The 23,192-nt window shown below is 36.5% G+C and overlaps 1 protein-coding gene across 2 annotated transcripts in view; it reads left to right on the top strand.

Moving 5' to 3' along the window:
• Lgr4 (leucine rich repeat containing G protein-coupled receptor 4) overlaps positions 1–23,192 on the top strand; it is a 91,978-nt gene that overhangs the window by 54,308 nt on the left and 14,478 nt on the right. For both annotated transcript variants that reach the window (XM_071616323.1, XM_071616324.1), the window contains exons 3-10: positions 10,235–10,306; positions 11,528–11,599; positions 17,823–18,038; positions 19,013–19,084; positions 20,999–21,067; positions 21,961–22,032; positions 22,217–22,288; positions 22,619–22,687. In XM_071616323.1, coding sequence (XP_071472424.1) covers positions 10,235–10,306; positions 11,528–11,599; positions 17,823–18,038; positions 19,013–19,084; positions 20,999–21,067; positions 21,961–22,032; positions 22,217–22,288; positions 22,619–22,687 — 714 coding nt within the window. The remainder of the gene's footprint in view (positions 1–10,234; positions 10,307–11,527; positions 11,600–17,822; positions 18,039–19,012; positions 19,085–20,998; positions 21,068–21,960; positions 22,033–22,216; positions 22,289–22,618; positions 22,688–23,192) is intronic.

A 23,192-nucleotide genomic window follows, 5' to 3' on the forward strand; every position in this document is an offset into this window, starting at 1 on the left:
GATTTCTTATTTCTTATAGACGTATAAGGTCCAGAGGTGGAGTTGAGTTCAAATGATACTGGATCTCAGGGTTTAAAAAAGTTAGGGGAGTTTTCTCATGCTCTTTGTTTCTTTACTTTGATTGTCTTTTTGCTTTATTCCCTTCTGTTGCAAATAGTTTGTCTCCTCATAGTAGGAAATATAACATTTAGAAGTACCAAGTACATCCTTGCATCTTGAGACCCAAAATTCATACCTTAAATATTCCTCCCTGCTTTTAGCAGAAAACTCCTTGTCAGACTCATGTTGGCCAAGTTTGCCCCCTCTGCCTGTCCTTGACCACTAAGAGAGCAAAAGAAACAAGAAGACATGTTGTGCAGAAAGAAAGCCCACCAGACGCTATTGACTGTGCACAACTGTGAAAAATGTTTTTTAAATTGGGTCATTCTGAAATGAACAAAGACTTGTTGAAGAATAGTTAAGTTTCATTAAAAGACTAGATAATACAAATTGTAAATAATGGTACCCAACTGGATACATAATTTTGTCCTATAGTGCTCAGCCCAACAGTGGAGGTTAATGAAAGATGTGATGTACTCAGAATTTAGGCTTGATAAATCAGAATTTAATAAGGGACTGGGGCAAATCAAGCAGGAGAATCAAGCAGTTCACTGTTAAAGTTTTTGACATGGTATTCAGAAAGTGTAGAGAGGCAAATAAAACCACAGTTTGTTGGTTCAGTTATTTATTTAATCAAGGCTGATTATTTGTTCTTTGGCTAAATATAATTGTTGTTATAAGTTAATGACAATGTACTTGATTTTCTACTAGCATGATTAGGTTTTCCAGCAAGGAAATAGGTCAAGTCATTTTTTCTCATATATTGTCCATTCTTTCTCAGGCTGTGCTTATTCTACACAATAGTTTATCTTTGACTTAGGGTTTGTTCATCATTTTCCTCTGTTTACTACTTATTAGTTTAGGCTGTATACATATTTCAAAGAAAATCATGTTGGAGATGGTGCGAGAAATGTTTGTATCACAGACACACTTGGCTTTCAAAAAATAATAATAAAATGCAAAAGTGCTTTATAAAAGCTTGGCTTATTTCTCAATATTATAAAGTTAATGGATGCTTAGTTTTAAAAATATGAATGTAGAAAGATATGGAAAAGAGAAGAAAGATAACCACCCCTTATCTCACCACTGAAAGAGAACCAAGGATGGCATTTTGTTGAATATTCTTCCAGACAGTCTGAGTACATGTACAATTTTAAAAATAGAATCTTCTCACATATACCACTTATGGTTTGTTTGTCATATTATAATGTTTCCATATTGGTAGATCTAAGTTTTATCATCATTTAATGAATATGTGGTATTTTATCATTTGGATGCTTCACATTTTACATAACCAATTTCTTACTGATCAATATTTGTTTATTATTATACACTTGATCTTAGCCAAAAGGCTAAGAAGTGATGTTTATTTTGTAATTATAAACAGCACTTTTACAAATATTTTTAACCTACTAGTCTTTTTGTATTCATATTGTGTAGTTTTGGTTAACAGCTGAAGTGCTCTTCTCCTAAATTGTTCATTAGGATTAGATTTGACCCTTTATGGTGGAAAATTCCAAATAACAGTGGCTTAAACACACAAAGGTTTGTTTTATTTGCATACATATATGAAATCTGCAGCTTGGTGACCAGGAACTACTATTGTGTGTCACAAAGTCAGCAGAGATGTAGATTTTGATATTCTGCTCTGCAGTTCTTTATGTAGAGCTTCCATGTCCAGATCACTATATCACTGTCCATTGCAGCTGTAGCTGTCAAAACCCAATTCTCAGCAATAAGAGGGATAACGAAGGGAAGAAAGGGGGGTAGGGAATATTTCCCAGCAGCTAGCTTTAAAGAACCCATCTTGAACGTACCATATAATACTTGTGCTTACATCTCATTGATAGAACAGTCACATGGCATAATTAACAGGGGATGCTGGGAAATAGGACCATTGAGTGGGCATATTGTTGTCTGTACTGAAATTAAGGTTCTATTGCTAGGTAAGAAAAGAAGAATGTTTATTGGTTAGGCAAATAATTAAGGAACTTTTAGCTTCAAGTAACAAAATGCAGTTCAAAGTGACTTGAATAGTAGGAAATGTATCATCTTGCATAACAAAGTAGTTGAACTTTTCTAAGGCTTATTCATGGAATGGCTTAGCCACATCATCTAGAACCCAAGTTTTCTCCTTCTTCCTTTTCTGCTGTCCCCAGTAAGTGCTGTATCATGTCTAGTGTCATTTCTCATAGTGTTTTCAGACAGGATGATATCCAGAAGAGGGGAGTTAGCTAGTTTAGGCTGTATACATATTTCAAAGAAAATCATGTCTCCTCATTTAGGAGGAAACTCTGATCTTTCCCCAAAATCCCCAGAAGACTTCTCTAGGATCATAGGTCTACCCAGAAACCAGTTACTGTAGTGAGACCACCATGATTGTTTAAAGCCAGTTGGTATTTATTCATGGAGCTGAGTCATGAGGAGGAGGGATATTTGAACAGACTCAAGTCTTCCAGAAAGGTGTGAATGAGTGATTAGTAGGTAACCAATCCTGTGTGCCACATTTTCTTTATACTGTTCACAGCTTACCCATTTTATACACTCTTCTTTGGTCTTTCTTTTCCAAATTCATCTTGTAGTCTCTTTAGTCCTTATTCCTTCTCACTGGATTGTTTGCCTTGTTATTTTGTGCCCCAGTGTGGACTTGGCTTCTTGAGTTCATTGACTTTTCTCTAAATGCAATGCCTATTGTCACAGTTCTATATGACCTTGAGTGACAGTACATTTTTGTATGGTTACATTTTTTAACTTGAAATGGAAGGAGGGGTTAAGACAAAGGATTTCTTTTCATTTTGAATTTATTGATGCAAGAAACCTTATCAGCCTATATAAAAACTAAATTCCATTGAAGTTTATGATTAATGGATTGTCGTTATATAGGAGAAAGGAGCTGGGAGTGGTGGCTCACACTGTTAATCCCAGGGATCTGGAGGCTGTGGCGGGAGGATTGCAAATTCCAGGCCAGCCTCAGCAACTTAGTGAGACTGTCTGAAAATAAAACTTTTAAGAAAGGGCAGTGGGGTTGGGGGGCTACTGGAGATACGGCAGAATACCCCTAGATTTAGTCCCCAGTACCATAAAATGAATGAATGAATGAATGAGAAATATCCTGGGTAAGCTCAGTACTTCCTTTTTCATGCCTGTAACACTTGGCCTATGGTAGAAGCTCAATAAATATTTGTTAGTTGATGTTAGTTGTAAAGTGTTTTAAAGCTGTGATATATCATTTCCTCCTATGGGTGGATATTGCATGTGCTTATTGCCAGAGGGAAATGATTAGATTGTTAGGATGACTTTGCTCAGGAATTTTAACTATTGCCAGGGTTTTTTTTTTTTTTTTTTTTTTCATTCACTTCTAAAATAAAGTCTTCTATGGCTTACCATAATAGGAAGTGGGAGACACAAAGGCCAGTTGGTACAGGTGGAACTTTATATTTCTTTGAATTAAGTAAGGCTCTTTAATATATAGAAGAGTTCTAGATGGCCTGTATACCAAATTTTGGCAGGAACATTTTTTTTGTTTGTTTGTTTAGCATGAATACTTTAGTTTCTGTGCATTTAAATAGAAATATATAATATGGTACATATATGAAATAATCTCCCCCTTTTCTGCAAAGAAAGACTACCTTGGAAATAAATTTCCTTGATAAGGGTTTGTTAATACATGTATATTTTAAAAACATATTTCGTTTTCACATATGTTTTCTTAAGAGTTGTATGGAGATGAAAAGGTTTTCTTGATATGCAAAGAAATAGGGTAAGAAAGAAAGATGTTGCTAGTTAATCCAGGTCCACTTTGATCTACTGTATCAGATGAGATTTCACCCCAGTAGGAAGAATGTCCAAAGGGAACTAGGATGGATGCTATTTAGTTTTTGGCCTTCTTTATTCACTAAGAAAATAACCACATTCTTTGTGCCTCTTAAAAAATCAGTGGTAGAAAAAATAACACAAAACAATGTTGTTCTACTTCTAGGACTTACATTATTTTATTTCTAGGATTTACATTAGAACTTTGGGTAAGCACTTAAAATAGAGAAACTATATTCTTTTTCCTTATCTGTTAAAAAACAAGAGGAAAACCCAAAACCAACACACATACTTACACACACACACACACACACACACGCACATGTACATACAAAGAATGTATGATGATAAGCTTGCCAGGCTAGGGCAACAGGATTGTTTTAAGGGTCAATATAATAGGATAATGAAAATGCAGATGCTAGGCAAATATTCATATTTTTATTATCTGTATTAATACAAATAACTCTAAATGGGAAGCAGTATACCTCTTGAAGTCTTTGTTTTTGGTATAGTTCTGAGCACACAGTAGGCCTTCCCATGTAAATTAGCATATGGCTTAGGATTTATAATAGAAGTACATGTTGTCATGCATTTTGCTCTTGAAAACAGTTACCAAATTTTTGGATCCTGATGATTTCAAAGTATATTTAGCAAAATTACGTCACTCACCTCCTGTTAAATGCTTTCCTGTAGCCCTACTTGTCAGGTTCAGTTTGGGAACTGCCTTCTCTGAGGGAAGCATCGTCACGGGCTGGTGGTTGTGCCTGTTATGCTTTGCAGGTAGCATGACGCTGTGGCGATCCACCCACTTGAGGGAATTTAATGGCATCACAGAAGAGGCAGCCCAGACGTGTTTGGGTATGATATGATACTTTCATATGCATGGCTTCAAAGTAACTGTAGAAAGAAACAGCCAGGGAGGAGAAGAGGACATTGCTGAGGGGTAGATAAATGTTGATTAGAGAGAAGGGCGGTGCCCAGAGTTCTTTTCAGTCAGGATTTGACAAAATAGCACAATGCCAATCCATCTTGTAGTCACCTCTGCAAAATGAAGGTGAGCACGCAGGGTGGATGGGAAACTGTATAACCTACTGCCAGCCTCTCCATAATGTGATAGGGAAGTTGTCAGCCTAGTAAAGCTCTCTATTGTTTGTGTGCAAGGCATGTCTCCTGCCTTCCTGTGGCCTGCCTTTGCCTCTCCTCCCCATGTCTTCTCACAACAGCTGCTGGGAGCTACTGAGCTCCCATCTGCCTTTTCCCAACTCAGTGCATACATCTAGTCAGTACTTATATTGTCTTCCTCACTCCCCTAATTCTTGGCTAGAATTCCAAACAAAAGGCTTCAATGAAATTTATGTAACAGACCAGGAAAAAAGAAAGAAAAAACAACCAAATTCAGATATGTCTCAGACTAGTAACCAGTTGGTTTATTCTCTGTTTTACCCTTGCCTCTTCTTTCAGTCACTCCATGGTGAAGAAATCACAGCCCTGTTGTGTGCATTTCATGAAGGTATTAGCTCTCTGACCCAGATTATCTTCTGAAATGTGGCTTACTCACTCATATCCACCAGTGACCAGTGTCCTGTGTTTAACCAGCACAGCTTCTGCTTTTTTCCTACAGGAGGGATGACCCATAGAGCATTTCATGTAGTGTATACCTTATACTACCTGAGGATATAATTGAAAATTCTTGCTCCTCAAAGAGCTTACCCTAGAAGGAATCCCTAATGTGAATCCATAGTTCTTATGAATAATAAACGTTCAGTTTCATACAGACATTATACACAGAGCTGCTTGTATCCTATTATGGTTCCCAATCTAGTGGGCCAGTGGTAATCTAGTGGATTCTACTCCCCTTTCCTCCACCCTTGCCTTCTCTCTTCTTTCTCTATCATTGCCCTCTTTGCTTCTGGGACTATTGTAACAAGCAGAGTAAAAAGGATTTGTGTTCAAGTAGACTGTGTCACCATCTGAAGTCCCATTAGAGTTGTTTCAGTTCTGCATGATCATGTGCAGAGTACCAAGTGTTTTGAGATATTACTGTTGGATGTAGACTGGTGTTTCCATGTTTAATTCCTTCCTTACCTCTCCTTTAAAAAAAAAAAAAAAAAAAAAATCCTTCCAGCATATGCTGAGGGAAAGTTGTTGCTCTAGCATTTGATACTTTAAAATCTAGTCCTAAGCAGAGTCCTAGTGAGAGTTGCTATGCCTGGACATCAGCGATCCTGTTCTCACCCTCCTGGCACCAGTTGTCTTTGGCAATGGGAAGGATGGCACTGTTGGTCTGTTGGGAATTTCTTCATAATTGCAGGTCAAAGGTCCTAAAGCATGGGCGTGTTTTGTTGGCTTAGGTCTGTGGGGTGAGGGCTATTGTTACTCAAACAAGGCTATTAACTTGCCCAAGTTCACTCTGCTCCACCTCTTCTCTCTGGGAATTAATTTCCCAATCTCTTAGAGACACCCCAGAGGCATCTCAGTTCAGGAGGAAGTTGACAGACAGTCACTCTCCAGAAAAGAACTGGAGTGCTGGCTCTCCTACTCTTCCCCTGTGTGACACTTGCTAAGTCACCTAGACTCTTGGATACTAAGGAAGCATGGTTGTTGTCATGAGATGATTAGAATGAGAGAAAGTCTATGTACCTTCTGTGCCTTATTGTGTCTGTAACCTACTGTGGGCTCATAGTTATTTTTTTGTGTGTGTTTTTTTCCCCCTTCCAAAGATTTTATGACTTTGTCCCTAATGCTGCTATTTATTCACTTTGCTCTTTCCTGGATCCAACCTTTTAGACATGAAACATCCCCACGGTCTACTATAAGAAGTACTGGCTCATAAAACAAACAAAATATTAACAAGGCTCTGGAGGTTGCAGTTGCTGAAGCTGCGGAACCCTTACCAAACTGCTGTTTATTATTCATGAAACACAGCAGTTTGGTAAGCTTAGGTAGATAAAGTCCGAAGGCTCCAGCATGTTATGTTTACCCTCATAAGAAAGTAATCAAAGTAGCGTGTCCTCTTGTGGAGCATTAGAGTTGGCTTGCATTTCAGGATAAGCCTCATGCAGAGAGCTCATTTTGTCATTTATATTAACGATAAGTAGAAGAGAAAGAGAATGCTTTTTGAAGTTACTTTAGTTTTCCCATGGTTTACAAGGGGGCAGAGATTTGGAGAAAGGAAGCAAATATTTTGGCTAATGTGGTTAAACAGTCTTTTTTGTTGACAAGTTTAGATAATCAGGTGTTCTGCATTTTGCCACTTCCTTTCTTACTTTATAAAATACTCTTTTTCATGAGCTCAGCACAATATGCTGAATCCTCAAGGAAAGCCTGCAGACATTAAAAACTATTAGAGACAAAAAGATAAGAATCCTGGAAAGCCTCAGTCTGTTTATAGTATTTCCTTTTGGCTGGACTCTAACATTTTAACACTGGTCTTTCTGACAACTAGGAGCAGCAGAGTCACATGACTACTTAGGGCCCTGAGAGAAGATGACTACTGCCTCCTAAGCCCCTTATGTTGTGGTTTGGTCTTTTAAAATGAGACCTCTGTGTTATAGCTGGAAGCATTATCATTTGAATTTGATGAGTGAGCTTGGGGTGTAGAAATCTTGAGAATGCTTGTACTGGGCATGCACTAAGGTAGACTGCAGGATTCTGTGGCATTAACATAGTGAACATTTTCTAGGAAGAACTTCTGAGAAAGTGGTTTTTGCTGATGAGTTGACATTGATGGGTGTAGCAAATGTGTGAGATCCATGCCCTGTTCATGGAAGCCTTTGTACTTGGCCTTCAAGACTAATATATGCAAGGAACAACCAGTAGAAAGTAGCCTACCACCGGGTTCATTTATGCACTCCTAAGTATTTACAAATAAGGCATGCTTGTAAGAACTGACATTTTCAAGCAAAGTAGCATTGCAGTTGGGGATTTAAAGGTGAAAAATGAAGTTGCTAGGTGAAGTCGTTAAGAGGTATGGAGGTAAAGCTGGCTGGTTTAGAACCAAAAGGATTTTCCAAGGAGAACTTTTTACATGGAAGCACTGAACAGTTTCTTCAATCTCTTGTTTTATATACAGTGAACTCTGGGAGATACAAGGCCAAGAGACTTTTTAAAAAGTCAACTGAAGCGGGCTCAATGGTGCATACCTGTAATCCTAGTGGCTCTGGAAGCTGAGGCAGGAGGATCACTAGTTCAAAGCTAGCCTCAGCAAAAGTGAGGCACCGAGCAACTCAGTGAGACCCTGTCTCTCTATAAAATATAAAATAGGGCTGGGGATGTGGCTCGGTGGTCCAGTACCCCTGAGTTTAATCCCTGGTCCACCATCCCCCCCAAAAAAGTCAACTGAGGCACAGTAGTTTGAGCAATCAATAATTCATGAGAAAATATTTGATGGGTTTTGGTTAGGTAGTTGCCTTATAAGTTTGTTGGCTGCTCTTGATTGGTTGGACTTCAGGACTGTTTTTTGGGGTTTTGTTTATTTGTTTTGTTTCGTTTTAATGTAGGCATTTACAAGAAATAGTTCAAGTTTTGCTTATGTTTGCAAACTGAGGAAGGTTTTTGTCACTTAGGAAGGCTAACTGACTTTATTTGCTGATTCCTTGGGCCCACTCTCCTTTTTAATTTCATTAACATGGCAGATGGTATGAAGAAACGTATTGTGAAACCTCAATTATGAGAAGCCTTGAAAGGTATTGGGGAGCAAGACTGATCAAACTGTGTTACAGACATGTATGCCACAATGAAATTTACCACTCTATATAATTAGTATTCTTACACACACACACACACACACACACACCAGTATGAGGGTATGAAATATAGCACTCAGATGCTAGAATGTCCTATGAGAGACAAAGTGCATGGTGAGTCTAGGTAGTGAACCCTGTGCTTAACTTGCAGTGTTGCCTGAGAATTCGGCATTGTTATCCTTGTTCTTGAAGAAATCATTCAACATGTTTACATTTTTGATTTCTAAGTTGCTTCACTCCATCTCCCATCTTCAGTATATACATCTATGCTAACGACTTTGTTAATGCTAGGGAAAAAGCAGTTTTTATCCTTCCTGAGGCTATTTGAGTTTTTACTGGGTCAAAGATTCAAGACAAAGAGAGTTTCAGACTTCATCCACTTCAAGTTTTAGGACTGGCAGAGGATCCTTCCTTGTGTTCGTAGTACAAGGGTGTGTGAGTGCAACAGATTGGAAAAGGGAACCTGAAGTCTAAGGAGACGATGTTGTATGCCTGGCCTCGAATTTGAAATTCTCCTGCCTCAGCCTCCCAAGTAGTGGGGATTACAGGCAGGCATCATCATGCCCTGCCCAAAGGAGGGATTTTAAAGGAGTACTTTGTGACTGTGTGGTCCCAAGATATGAAAGGAGAGAGTTTTTTGTTTTGTTTTGTTTTGTTTTAAAGTTGCTGTTACTGAATCTACCTGTTTGAGAAACTATCCTGACAGAACTAAGAAACTGAGAATCCTGTTTTTGATTATAGGGACATTCAACTATCCCTTTTAAGTACATGCTTGGAAACCATTTTTTTTTTTTTTTTTCATTTAACCTGTTTATAAGTGACTTAAGTGAGTTGCTGCACTGTTTCTGGCATTTTCTTCCTAAGGCCTTCTGTTCAACTTTTCTTCCTATTTCTCTGTCTGTGGCAATGAGAGGAAAAGTGAGTCTCTGTGAATTATGTGCTCAGATTTCTTACAAAAGGACCCAAAGAATTCCTGTCTTTCCTTACTCTACCCTTACCTCCACTGAAATTTGCCATTTCAAAAAAATTTTTTAAGAAAATATTTACTTGAAAAATATACATATAAGCCTTTATTTGGAAAGCCAAGCTTCCAACAAACTCACATTTTGCACAGAACCTGCTCCTTCGTTATGCTGAGATAACAGGCTGACTTTGCCTCCCGAAGGCATTCTTCCTTGACAGACTGGTTTGCTCTGATCTGTATAAACACTACTGCCTGCTGACTAGTAGTCTGTATTTATGAGGCCCTTGGAAAACACTGTGAGCTGCAGAGAGTGACCGTGAATAGCAAACTTAATTTGGCTTAATGTGTTTTGGCTTGCTTGACCTCACCAGAATAAAAATGTGCCTGCTTAAATTATTGCATTGGAAGTTTAAAAAAAGAATTCTAGAGACACTCATCTCATTGGAAGAATCTTGGGATCATTTTAGCAAAGGTTTAAGTCCATGTTTAATGTCAGATGACTTGAGAAATGTTTAACATAGAGCTTTAATCGCAGATTAGGTTATTGTGGTTTCTGAATTTTAAGTCTGAATTACTATTTTTTTCTTTTGCCACTTTTTTTTTTTTTTTCTAGACAATTGGCTGGCAACGACCTTTCTTTTATCCACCCAAAGGCCTTGTCTGGGTTGAAAGAACTCAAAGTTCTGTAAGTAATGCAATTTTAGAGTTTCACAGCTGGCTGTGTATTTTCTTTCTGCATAGTCAACATGCTTGGAGCTAGGTTAAGCACAGTTTCTTTTAGTTCAGGATTAAAAGATTTAAGTGTGGCCAATGGTTAGTATGGGAGGCTAGAGATTGATTTAGGCAAGTTTGAGTCTAGATAACGAGAAAGTTAAAACTCCAAACAATAGGTATTCTGACCTCTAGTATATTACAGTTGAATATTTGACTTTTTGTGCTGCTGATGTATTGAATCAAAATTTATGGGTAGGCTTCATTTCTACTTACTTTATAGCTACAAGATTTCTGAATTAGCCAACCTTAAAGGGAAAGGGATTTATAAGAATTTCAAATGTTAAAATCATTTTAGAGCTGAAGGAGTTGAGATACCCATGATTTATTGAGCCAGGAAGGGGATTAGGAAATAAATTCCTTACAGTGGTCAGGAGCTTGGAGTATGGCAGATTGAGAAACAGGTGAACTGACTACCCCCACTTCTCCCATTTTCCCTACAACCTTGCTGGTCAAGGTCACCAGGCCCCTGGTCCTGTGAGCTAGGAGGGTCCTTTCTCTCTTCTCTTCTGTGGTTGTGATTCATGTCAGGCAGTCATTTTATTCATGTGACAGGAATGGTTTTAGGCAAAAATTAAAAAGGATTTTGTTTTCAGTATGGATAAATGCCTCTGATCTCCAGGCCCTGATTAAGGCTCTATTTCTGCCCGACCCCTGTGGCACTGATAACATCTTTGGTAGTCCCTACATCAGGTTTTGCTCCTGTCCTGGCAAAATTGGCTTTTCCTAATGCTCATGTTTCTGGGCTCTGCTTTATTCCAGTTTGAAAGGCATTAGGGATACCATTGGGTTTGCTTATTACACCTCCCAATTAACTTGTTATACCTCCCAATTAACATTAACCATACCTAGGATGATGAACTATTAACTAGGGTGCCTTTATTATCAGAAAGGAAAAAAAAAAATCTCTGGAAATGTGGATTACCCTGCAAGGACTATGTTAGGTAGGAGGTGGCTTGGGAAAGCAGCATTAAGTTTCATTTCTGGCTTTACAACAAATGCTTCTTGAAATTTTGCACTTCTCTTATACTGGGTGCTTTCTACCTCCACCCTGCTCCATTTGGTGCCGTTGGAAATATTTTTGAGAAAAAAATGGCTCCAATTTTTCTCATTCTAACTAAAAATTTTCTTCCAGAACTCTCCAGAATAACCAGTTGAAAACAGTACCTAGTGAAGCCATTCGAGGACTGAGTGCTTTGCAGTCTTTGTAAGTAATATTTTGGTTTTCTGCATTCCTGAATTATTAGGAAACCACTCTGGTTGTTAAATGTGTGAAGAACTGGAATCCCAAGGAAAGGGGAGATTTATCCTCTCCTCTGGGATAAAAATGGGTATGACCAGTTGCTGTTATGATGTTTTTATAACATCCTTGGTGAGGGAAAAGGAGGTGGTGTGGTTTACCTCCTTTCTTCTCACAGAGACTGAGAGAAAGCTGCTGGGTTTCCTTCCATGAACTGTGTGCATGGCTAGTGGTTGCATCTCTTTGGAACCAGAATTAAGTGTGTCTAGTGTTTTGTATCCTGATAGTCACAGTGACATTTCTGTCCCAGGTGGTAATGATCATCAGAACAAATTAATCATAGTTCTTTCCTGTGAACATACCAAATCCATGTTGATGTCACTTAATTGCCTGAGCTGCCTCCTTTCCAGGTTTTTCTTTTTTGAAAAAAAAAAAAAAAAAAGTTCAGTGTTTATGTGGCATGTTCTAGGTTTTAAGTCTTGTTTTTCCTTGTACAGGTACAAATTTTAAAAGCGTTTTCAAATAGCACTTTGTTATTTTTTTTCATTCTTTATACATAAAACATTTATTTTTTAATATAAATTGTAAGTGCTTTTCTTGCATGACCAGTAATGAGCAAATGACTATAGGGAGAACTTTAAATAACTTGTCCAGCATCACATAGCTTTTAGGGATGGAGTAGGGGTTCAAAACCAGATAAACCTGTTTCAGAATTCTAATTAATATGAACTTTTGAGATATTCTAGTAGCTAATGGGAGGTGAATATGAAAATAAAAATATGTACTAATAAAATATATGTTGTAAAAGTTAAACTTTAAATAGTATCTGTCATAAACAAGGAATATCCAGGGTATTGGCCATGTAATTTCTAGCTGAAATAGAAGTTTAAGATAGAGTATATTAAGTAGTTCACTTTACAAAAAAGGCAAGAGGGTAAGTTCCAAATGGACTCTTAAAGTGAGTTTCTTTACAGAATAATTATTTTGCTGAGTCTATGCTCTCTTTTACCTCAGGCAGATATACAGAGAGGGAGCTATCTGATCTCCCACAGACCTGAATTTAAGCATTTTAAATAGTTTTTGTTTTCCTTTGCTTTTAAAAATTCATTGGGGGTTGGAGTACTGGGGTTTGAACTCAGGGTCACCCAACCACTGAACCACATCCCCAGCTACCCGCCCCCCCATCCCCCACACTTTTTTTTTTTTTGTATTTTATTTATAGAGGAGCCTTGCCATTGCTGAGACTGGCTTTGAATGTGTGATCCTCCTGCCTCAGCCTCCCAGGCTGCTGGGTTTATGGCGTGTGCCACTGTGCCTGGCTCCTTAAATTCATTTTATTTGAAAACTTTGCATGGAATTATAATTTCCCAGTACTTAATGATCCAATTCTCAATATTTGATCTAATTTGAAAGCAAAAATAGAACTAAAATCTCATTTTCCATTTTGGAACAGAAAAATTACCAAAACAAAACCAAAAAAATCCCACTGAAACTGAAAACATACAAATAGATTCTAATTAATGACCAATAAGTATATTAAAATGTATGTGACATTTATTAATAATATAGATGACTTAAAGTGTTATTTTTCCACAGAAGGTTTCCCCATTTAAAACAACATTTTAAAACAGCATAATGTGCTCATCATTTATTGAGTGGCTTGCTTAGTTTAAATTATCTCCTTTCCAGCCAATGGTACATGCCTGTAATCCCAGTGCCTCAGGAGGCTGAGGCAGGACAATCAAAGTTCAAGGCCAACTTTAGCAATTTAGCAAGGTCCTAAGCAACTTAGTAACACCTGTCTCAAAATAAAAAAATAAAAAGGACTGGGGATGTAGCTCAGAGGTAAATTGCCCTCTAGATTAAATCTCTAGTACCCCAAAATAAAATAATCTCCAAAATTGCAATGGGGGTAAGGAGTGAACTCAAAACAAACTTTTTGTTATTAAAGGCACCAGTCTGTTTTCATGTGTGGTAGAAACTGAAGGAGCTACTGCTATATGTCAGTACTGTTTTATATAAGAAGGAAGTGTTCGTGGATTTGTTAGCATAGTGGTCACAGTGGTCAAGTTAGATATAATTGAAATTCTGTTGTGGTGTAAAACCATCTTATCAGCACTTGAGTCAGTTTGAAAATCTGATCTTCAGACCTGAATTACATGAAAGATTTCCTTGTGGTTTTGAATAGTGCTTAAAAAGAACAAAGTTCATTAGGGGTTGAAATTGAACAGAAGTGGTTTGATACAAACTATGTGCTTGTGATTTCTATAAAATCTGATAGTGAATTGTTGGTATTAATAAAAAGAGAGCATAACAGCTATACTAAAGCCACATAGCTGTAGAATTACCTGAACAGGATATTAAAATGACATATCAGAATTAGTTCCACCAGTTTTTCTTTATATTAGATCACATTTATATTGAATATTAAAGCATCTCAAAGATTAAATTTCTTGGATTTTCCTTAATAATTTTAAAGTGTTTTAAACTATATTTAAATTATTGTTAAATTAGAAGTAGAGAGAAAAAGAAACCTTTGATTACACAGTATTTATTGATAACATAGCCTTTCAACCTAAATATATGTATATAGGATTTTTTTTACCGTAATTTCATCTGAGACAAGATTTTTTTATAATTTTTTTAGTTGTTGATAGACCTTTATTTATTTATACATGGTACTGAGAATTGAACCCAATGTCTCACATATGCCAGGCAAGTGTGCTACCACTGAGCCACAGCCACAGCCCGAGACAAGATTTTTTTTTTTTTAAATGTTTGTTTGAAATGTAAAATAGGCTTTTGAGAATAGGAAATAGGAACATATTTTCCAGATAAAAATAAGTCAGGGTTAATATGATGTCATCCTTCTCATAATAAAATTGTTCTTAAAAGCAATAGTTGTCTCTTACTGTATAGAGTGTGAGTAGTAGAATACACTAAAGAAGCTCCTGTAATATCTCCAGTTTATGAGATATAATGCTATTTAGCACCTTCTAAAGGAATTGATTATAATATTATTTTGGTCTGTTAGGATGAATATTAATAGTGCAGATCATTGGTACCAAGCCAGGATTCCAAGACAGTTTTTCTCTGAAGCATTGATCTCAGTGTAAACATGGGTTCTTAACATTTATGGGTGTGTCTCCAATGCCCACATGTGAATTGAAGTGCATGTTTTAACCTTTTGAATCATCTCCACAAATCCTTTTTCTTATTTAAAATTTTCCATCATTTTTTATTTTAACTTATGTGCAAGTTTACAGTTTGGGAAAAATTTTGATACAGGGGAAACTGTGTCTTTTTTCTTACTGTTGTGTTATTATTTTATATAGAAAATAGTGTCATCTCAGCTGAATGTGGTGGTACACACCTGTAATCCCAACCACTCTGGAGGCTGAGGCAGGAGGATCTTGGGTTCAAAGCCAGCCTCGGCAATTTAGTGAGGCCCTAACCAATTTAGTGGGACCCTGTCTCTAAATAAAATAGAAATAGGGGTGGGGATGTGGCTCAGGGGGCAAGTGCCCCTGAGTTCAATCCCCAGTAACCTCCTCCCCCCACCAAAAATAGTGTCATCTCTATCTTAGCTCAAAATTCACTTCATTATCTTACTATAAGTTAAAGCTATCCCTTTTCTTTGATAGTATGGCACAGAATTCACAGGAAGCATAATGTATGTAGTACTGGATTTATGTTAGAAAGGTATGGACAACTTTCTTTATTAGAGTGTTTTACCATATCTTAATGAAACACTTTTCTAGAAAAGACTTAATTTCTTGGACTTTAATGTATGTATTCTGGGGTACTTTGCTTGTTGTTTTACTGATAGGACTGTGTGTGTGTGTGTGTGTGTGTGTGTGTGTGTGTGTGTTGTGTGTGTATGTATGTATGTATATATATATAATCATCAGTATGATTAAAATAAGCAATTTAAACTTTTAAACTGCTATAACACTAAAAAATTGTAATTAAAAGACAGTCCAATCCCATTGCCTGACCTATAGGGACCTGCATAATCTGGAACCTACTTGTGTCCCCAGCACTGTTCCACAGGCCCTCTACTCCCTTGTTCCTGCCTCTAATCTCTCTGACCTGGGAGTTACTGGATGTCACCAAGCTGGTTTCTGCCTTTGCCTTTTACCTAATATTCTCCATTCCAGTTCCTGCTTCCACTTGTTTTTGTGTTTTTTAGGTCTCTTAAAGTTGCTTTTCCTGACAAAGTACTTTTATTTTATTTTTTTAAGTTGTAGGTGAACCAAGTGTCTCACATGTGCTAGGCAAGTACTCTGCCACTGAGCCACAACCCTAGCCTGACAAAGTACATTTTAAGTAGCTTCTCTCCTCATTAGCATCCACCCATCTTTATCTCTGTTCCCTGTTTATTTCATGGCACTTTGTAAACACTCCTTGTTGGTCTCATGGGGACAGGCCTCTGACCTATGTGTTCACCATTTTATCCTTTGTGTCTAACAAGATGCTCAATTTAAATATGTTGAGTTGCAGATAATCAAATTAGCTACAAGTATAATTTAGTTACATTATATGATTAATTTGTGTGATTATATGTTTAGTGTCTCTTCTTAAGAATGGAAGCTGCCAGGAGGTTGCAAATTACATCAGTGTGTTTGAACACATTCCTATCTATTCATTAAAGCATATCTCCTAAACAACTCTGTAACCATTACTTTGCCAGTTTGTTATATAGAGGATACGGGTTCCTTTTCAGGGCTAAGTTCTAGAAAGCCCAAGGAATATACCAGTCTAAAAATCTTTGTTGCTAGACAGATTCTTAAGGCAGCTACTCAGTTTCCTATGCCACCCCCCACCCCTCTAGTGTTCTTTAGTTCTCTTGACTCTATCAGAAGGAAAGTGTCTTTCAGATACTCACCAGGACCAGTGATTACTAATTCCTGCTACTTCCTACCTCTGGGAGAGAGAATGAATCTGGGGTTTAGGGCAGTAGTAGGATGCAGGATCCCAGAACTGGCCACAGGAAAAAGGGACAATTATGGCAGGAACAGAAGTTGGAGTAGGATGACAATAGGAGACACAAAAATCCTCTCTAAAACTTGGAATTTACAATTTCAGTTGCCAGCCTCCATCTTTTTAGAAATATACTATCAGTTTGAGTTTTCATCAGTTTTTTCTGTTCCCTAATTTTGACAGAAAAATCCAAAGCTGTGAAGCATGAATGTAAGTGATGAACATCAACAAGGGATTTGTGAGAAAAGTTGTGATCTGCCTGGCACAGACTGCCCCTCATCATATTAATATTAATACCAGGTTGTTTTTGTGTTGAAAAGTGATTATTCCACCAATTATAGCTGGTTGTGCCAACAACACCACTTAGGACCTACTTTCCAGAAATTTGCAGATGGGGACTTAATTTTAAGTATGAGTAATCCTATTAGTAAGGTGTTCCTTAATTCCAAAATTTTTGGAAAAACTGGAGTTTTAAAGTCATCGTAACATAAATTGGAGGAGCTGCTTAATTTTTTCCTGTGGACAATTTGACCTTTTTTAAAGTAACTGTTAATTTTGGCAAACTAATTTTTCAAAAGGATTTAGTGCTAAGAGAAGAAGAGAAGTTGCTTTGCTAAAATGTGACACATTTTTAACTTGTCTGGTGGTAATAAGTAAGGGTAATTGAGAATCTGTTGAGGTGGTTTATTGCTATTTAAAAAATTATAAATATTTTCTAATTTTTCCCCTTTGATTCCCAAATCAGAGTAGCAACTAAAGTTTATAATATTATTTACAATGTAACATTGAATGTAAAGTAACTTATTTGCTGGCTTAGTTTTTATTCTTGGTTTCCTGTATCTTGATATTGTATACTCTGAAATTCAAGTTCCAACTTGAGCTTGTGAGAGTTTTCTTTCTTTCTTTTTCAAAGTGTATCTTTCTCTTAAAAAGTGGCTTCTTAGCCAAAGAGAGTTGAAACATTTCCATTTGGATACATCACTCTCTCACCAAGAAAGGGAAAGAACTGACTTTTATACATGGTCTTGGAAAAGGTATCAGATTCTATTGAGGTCTTCTAGTGACAGTGAAGAAGTAAGGGATTTTATGTCTTCGGTCATTTTGATTACTCCTTTTCATTTTGAAAGCTCTGAGAATTGTCTGAATCAGATCAACTCCATTTCACTAGAATTTGTTACTGAACATGGTGGTTGTTTGTTTCTATCAGGCGTTTAGATGCCAACCATATTACCTCAGTCCCCGAAGACAGTTTTGAAGGACTTGTTCAGTTACGGCATCTGTGGCTAGATGACAACAGCTTGACAGAAGTACCTGTGCGTCCCCTCAGCAACCTGCCCACCCTGCAGGCGCTGACCTTGGCCCTCAACAGAATCTCGAGCATCCCTGACTTTGCCTTTACCAACCTGTCAAGCTTGGTGGTTCTGTAAGTGTTCATTTTTTTTTTTTTCTTTTTTTTGTAGTTGTAAATGGACATAATGCTTTTATTTTATTTGTTTATTTTCATGTGATGCTAAGAATTGAACCCAGTGCCTCACACATGCTGGGCAAATGCTCTGCCACTGAGCTGTAGCCCCAGCCCTGTTTCATTCCTTTTAATACCATATGTTTTGTTAATTTCAAACAAGTTCCTTGTGAAAAGTTATTATGAAAGTACTCACGGATTCTGCTTCTGAATAGTCAGTGTTTGGACCAGCTGTTGTTTTGTTAAAAGGTGATGACTTTCTGAAATATAAAATAGGAGAATTCAGAGTATTAATATCTGGTAATGGCTATTGAATATTCCTGATAGAAATGGTCCTTTGTAATCATGAGAGAAAAAATTAGGTCACTTAGCAAACACTCATACAGCTTTTGTTTGTGCTCCGCAAAGTGAATTTATTCATTCTTCTTAAAAGAAGTGAAATCATTATGTGATGTTCACAGAAATAAGTTCCAAGGTTATTTATTTCATATTTCCCAGCTTTTATATTCATAGAGTATGTGATTTTCTGTGTTTCTAATCTTTGAATACTCAGATATAATAAAGTGGCATTTAAAAAAAATCTGTTTACAGACCTCACTGATATAAACTTATATGCTTCTTCCATATCATCAAAATTTGCTTCCTGCAAATTGAGCTAATCAAGACTGTTATTTTGATGTTAATATTAAATAATATTTAGTATGTGTATCATTTTTCCATTAGAGACATTTTCCTTTTCTATTGGTGTTCTGTGTTCAGTGAATACATGCAATGTAGATAAAAAGATACATAACCAATATGTTTTCCATAGACAAGTGTTGAAATATTTAGCTATATGATTCCTTTAAGTCATCCCAATTTAGACTAATGAAACAGTTATAATAGTTGCTACTGGGAGATGTGAAAGTCATTTTGATGCTTTTTTTTTCCTATAGGCATCTTCATAACAATAAAATTAAAAGCTTGAGTCAACACTGTTTTGATGGACTAGATAACCTGGAGACTTTGTAAGTATATTCGCATATTGGGGAGTCACACTGTGATATCAACAGTGCAATTTTATGTTTCACTACAGAAAAACGATGCTGTTCTTGAGTCAATCCATTATCAATTTGTTTTAATACATGACTAAATTCTTGCCATCAAGTAACCTGGTTATGAATCTACATTTATGATTAGAAGTATAATTACATGTGTACTTCATGCCTCTATTCCCAAAATATGTATTAAAAGCAGCTCGATATGGAGAGATTTCTATCTTTCCAAAAATGTTGATTTTGTTAAATTTATTATGGTTTTGGAACTCTGAGGCTTCTAAAATGAATTCTAGATAGTTTTGTTGTTGTTTTTCCCCATAATCTCAGTTGCCTTCCTAGTTGTTTACAGTGGATTTGAATATTGCATCTGCTTTCACATACTACAGTGTAACAAGTTAAGGTTTTGTATTTTGCATACCATATTCTTGTTGTTTCCACTAGCTGTCTAGTGTTCAGGACTGTGGCTGTTTTAGCTGTGCATCATACCACTACTTATCTAACAGACGTTGTGCTGCTATGTGTAATTGAGAGTAGAATGTTTATTTTTGTATATATGAGTACATTTATTTCCTATTCACAGATAACATAATATTTGCCACTGTGATGTAGTAAATTGATTCAGGAAATATCTCAATTGGATGGGCGAGTGAAGCCTGATTGAAATGTTTAGGTTTGTAGTGTTTTGTTTAACCAGAATTTCTGGTTAAGTGTCAGTGGCTGAGAAGACTTCAGATCTTATAGGATCCTATTAATCTACCTTATTCTCTAAACATTGAAAAGATAAGACATCAATGGATATTTTAAAGTTCAGCATTCTCAAGAAGATAGATCCAAATTCAAGCCTCCTTTGCTAAGTGTAATTTTTGGTGTGACAGATAAAAGCTTGAAAGGATAATGTGTAGACCATGTGTGCTATTCAAATTATATTAAAATTAAATCTCTTCTTCCCAGTTAGTTTAATTTTTACTTGCTATTTTCCTTCTGTGAAGGAAAACAAAATAGTTCTCCAAGGAACTGGGCTTTGAATTTTATTTTGCTCTCATCCTGCAATCAACCATGTGAGTCATGCCTACCTGCTCTTTATGTTAAGAGAAATTGAAATGTAAACATGCTAAGGAGTAGACCTTTTATTATAGACTACTATGGTGTATCTTGCTACTAATTAATATAACATTTTAAAATAATTTATAACCTGCGTAAGGATAATAATAATGTGAATCAATGTACCCTGGTCCTTCTGGCTATTCTTCTCTTAAGTCCTCGTTTTGACAATGGGGCTGAAATCAGCTCCCAGAAACCGGAATTTCAGGAAGCCCCTCAACTCCAAATGGAAGCCTCACTTCCATGCTCCTATCTTTCATCTACAAATGGATACTTTGTAAATTCTATTGTATAGTGAATTTTCTGAAAAGTACCATTTGTATGATTTGCTTTTTAATCCTCCAGTGTTACATGATTCTAAGAATTCTTCTTATAAACGTCATAGAAGAAGCATTTGTTTTTTTTCTAGTTAAAATTTTACATTAAGGTGTAGACGTAGTTAAGGTTCTATGGGGTTTCGAATGATAATATGGTTGGTGAAGAAATATTATTAATCGGAGGTTGTGATCTTTTATATACACACACACACACACACACACACACACACATTTTTAGTTGTTGACAGACCTTTATTTTATTTATTTATATGCAGTGCTAAGAATTAGACCCAGAGCCTTACACATGCCAGGCAAGTGCTATACTGCTGAGCCACAACCCCAGCCCCAGAGGTTGTGATTTTTTTTTTTTTTAACGTAGATTTGTGCCAAACTTTCTTATAAATTGTGACCATTGTTCATTATTTTCATTATTGCTACGTATTTTCTACCTTTTTTTTTTTTTTAGGGACTTGAATTATAATAACTTGGAGGAATTTCCCCAGGCTATTAAAGCACTTCCTAGCCTAAAAGAACTGTGAGTATTGCTTTGTTTATTTTATGTCTTAATATCTCTAGAACTTGCCGTTTAATATTCTAACAATGAGATTTTAGAATGTCTTTGTCTTATTACATATATTCGTAACACACATCCAAGCACATGCATACTCATACAGATCAGATTATGTTGGCTGGTATAACTGTTTTGAGCAGATTGCTATATCAGTTTAGATTCTGTTGCTGAAACAAAACAGTATGATCTCTGCCTTTTCGGAAGCTTGGAGTCTTAGTCTCATTAGGAAGGCAGACCATGGAAGACAGACAGATATCTGTTTCTAGGTAGAAATGAGTATTGAATGAGTAGGATAAATAAATCATTCTAGAAAAAGACCTCAGTGAGGCTTGGGGTCATTGGAAAAGGCATCACTAAAGCAAAGAAATTTGACCAGACTTGAAATAATGAAAATATTTAAATAAATGAAAGGCATAAAGGAGAATTTTGGATGTTGGGCTTGTCATGAGCAGAAATAGAAATAATGTATATAGATATCATAATAGAGATTGTGTGTCATGAGTTGATAGCTAATAGCCTAACATGCATTGCCTAAAGACATATTGATATTGCAGGCTATAATAAGAAAGATTTGGGGACTAGAATGTCTTATGATTCTTATAGCATGATGTTCTTTAATGATGAAAAAATATAAAAATGTATATGAGGGACCGGATAGATTTTAGGCAAGCAGGGGGTTTAAGAGGAATTAGGTAATAGATGAGGTGGAATTAATTCAGATTTCCCACATTTTTGAAAATGTTTAAGTAGTTGTTATCAGTAGTATTTTATGTAATGCTGAGCAGCAGTAGATACTCAAGTTTTAACTTACTTCACAGGAGATACGGATTTCAAATGTTTTTCTCTTATCTTTTTAGGGGATTTCATAGTAACTCTATTTCTGTTATCCCTGATGGAGCATTTGGTGGTAATCCACTCTTAAGAACTATGTAAGTATTTTTGAAAGTTTCTTTTAGAATAAAATCATGTGAAGCTTTGTCTGTACCTCATCAAACATCTAGATGAAGAATGAAAATTCAGGCTTTTAGATACACATACATTGTGAACATAGATTTAGTATTAGAATGCTGGTGAACATATGAAAACTTGACTTTTTCTGGGATTTTGTTACAGACACTTGTATGATAATCCTCTGTCTTTTGTGGGGAACTCAGCATTTCACAATCTATCTGATCTGCATTCCTTGTAAGTATTATGCAAGTTTAAAACATACCTGAATATTTGTACAGTTCTTTTAATGGAAAAAATACTTTATTATTGTAGCTTCAAAAAAGAAAATCTTTTGTTTTTTCCCCTCTTGGGCAGAAGTCCAAAGAATGACTTTGAAAATTTATAGTGCTTCTTATTGATGTGAACGCTTGACCAAATTATCGTACTTTCAAGTTACATAAAGAGATGAAAGTAACTTGTTTTTAGTTAGTACTTTAATTTTAAACTCTTTAAAAAGATATAATGAAAATATTGTGATGAAAACTATTTTATTTTGAATTACTTTCTCCCCTCCCGATTTCTCAGAGTCATTCGTGGTGCAAGCAAGGTGCAGTGGTTCCCCAATCTGACTGGAACTGTCCATCTGGAGAGTCTGTAAGTTTGGTTCTTTGAAGAGGGGTTTGTGCCAAGATAATACTGCAAGGTGGCTAGCAGAGTGCCATTGCTTTTTAGTGACCATGATGGGTTTGTGCTCATTCTCCAGATTCCCTTTGTGACTATCATGCACAGAGATGGATGTTTTGGGTTTGGGGTCAGTCAGCTCAGACAGAATTCAGCTCTAGGACATATAGCATGGCCTGTCAGATTCCATTCATCTCAGCACCATTTCACCCCTGACCTGCAATAGTAGCAACAGAAATGAAGAGAAAAGATCAGATGTTAGAACATTACAGAAGAAGAAATAACAGGAACTGGTGATTGCAAATGGGAGCATTTAAAGGAAGGAGAATAAGAGAATAAGCCTACTATGTGGACAGAAGATCTGAAAGTCTCACTGAATATATAAGACAGTTATAAGGTGCCAAAGTAGAAGCAGTGCTTTAGAAATTCATAAATGGGATCAATTGTTGTACACCATCCAAGAAGGTTTCATGGGGGA

The sequence above is a fragment of the Marmota flaviventris genome, chromosome 9 (assembly GCF_047511675.1).
Source record: "Marmota flaviventris isolate mMarFla1 chromosome 9, mMarFla1.hap1, whole genome shotgun sequence".
Taxonomy (NCBI): domain Eukaryota; kingdom Metazoa; phylum Chordata; class Mammalia; order Rodentia; family Sciuridae; genus Marmota; species Marmota flaviventris.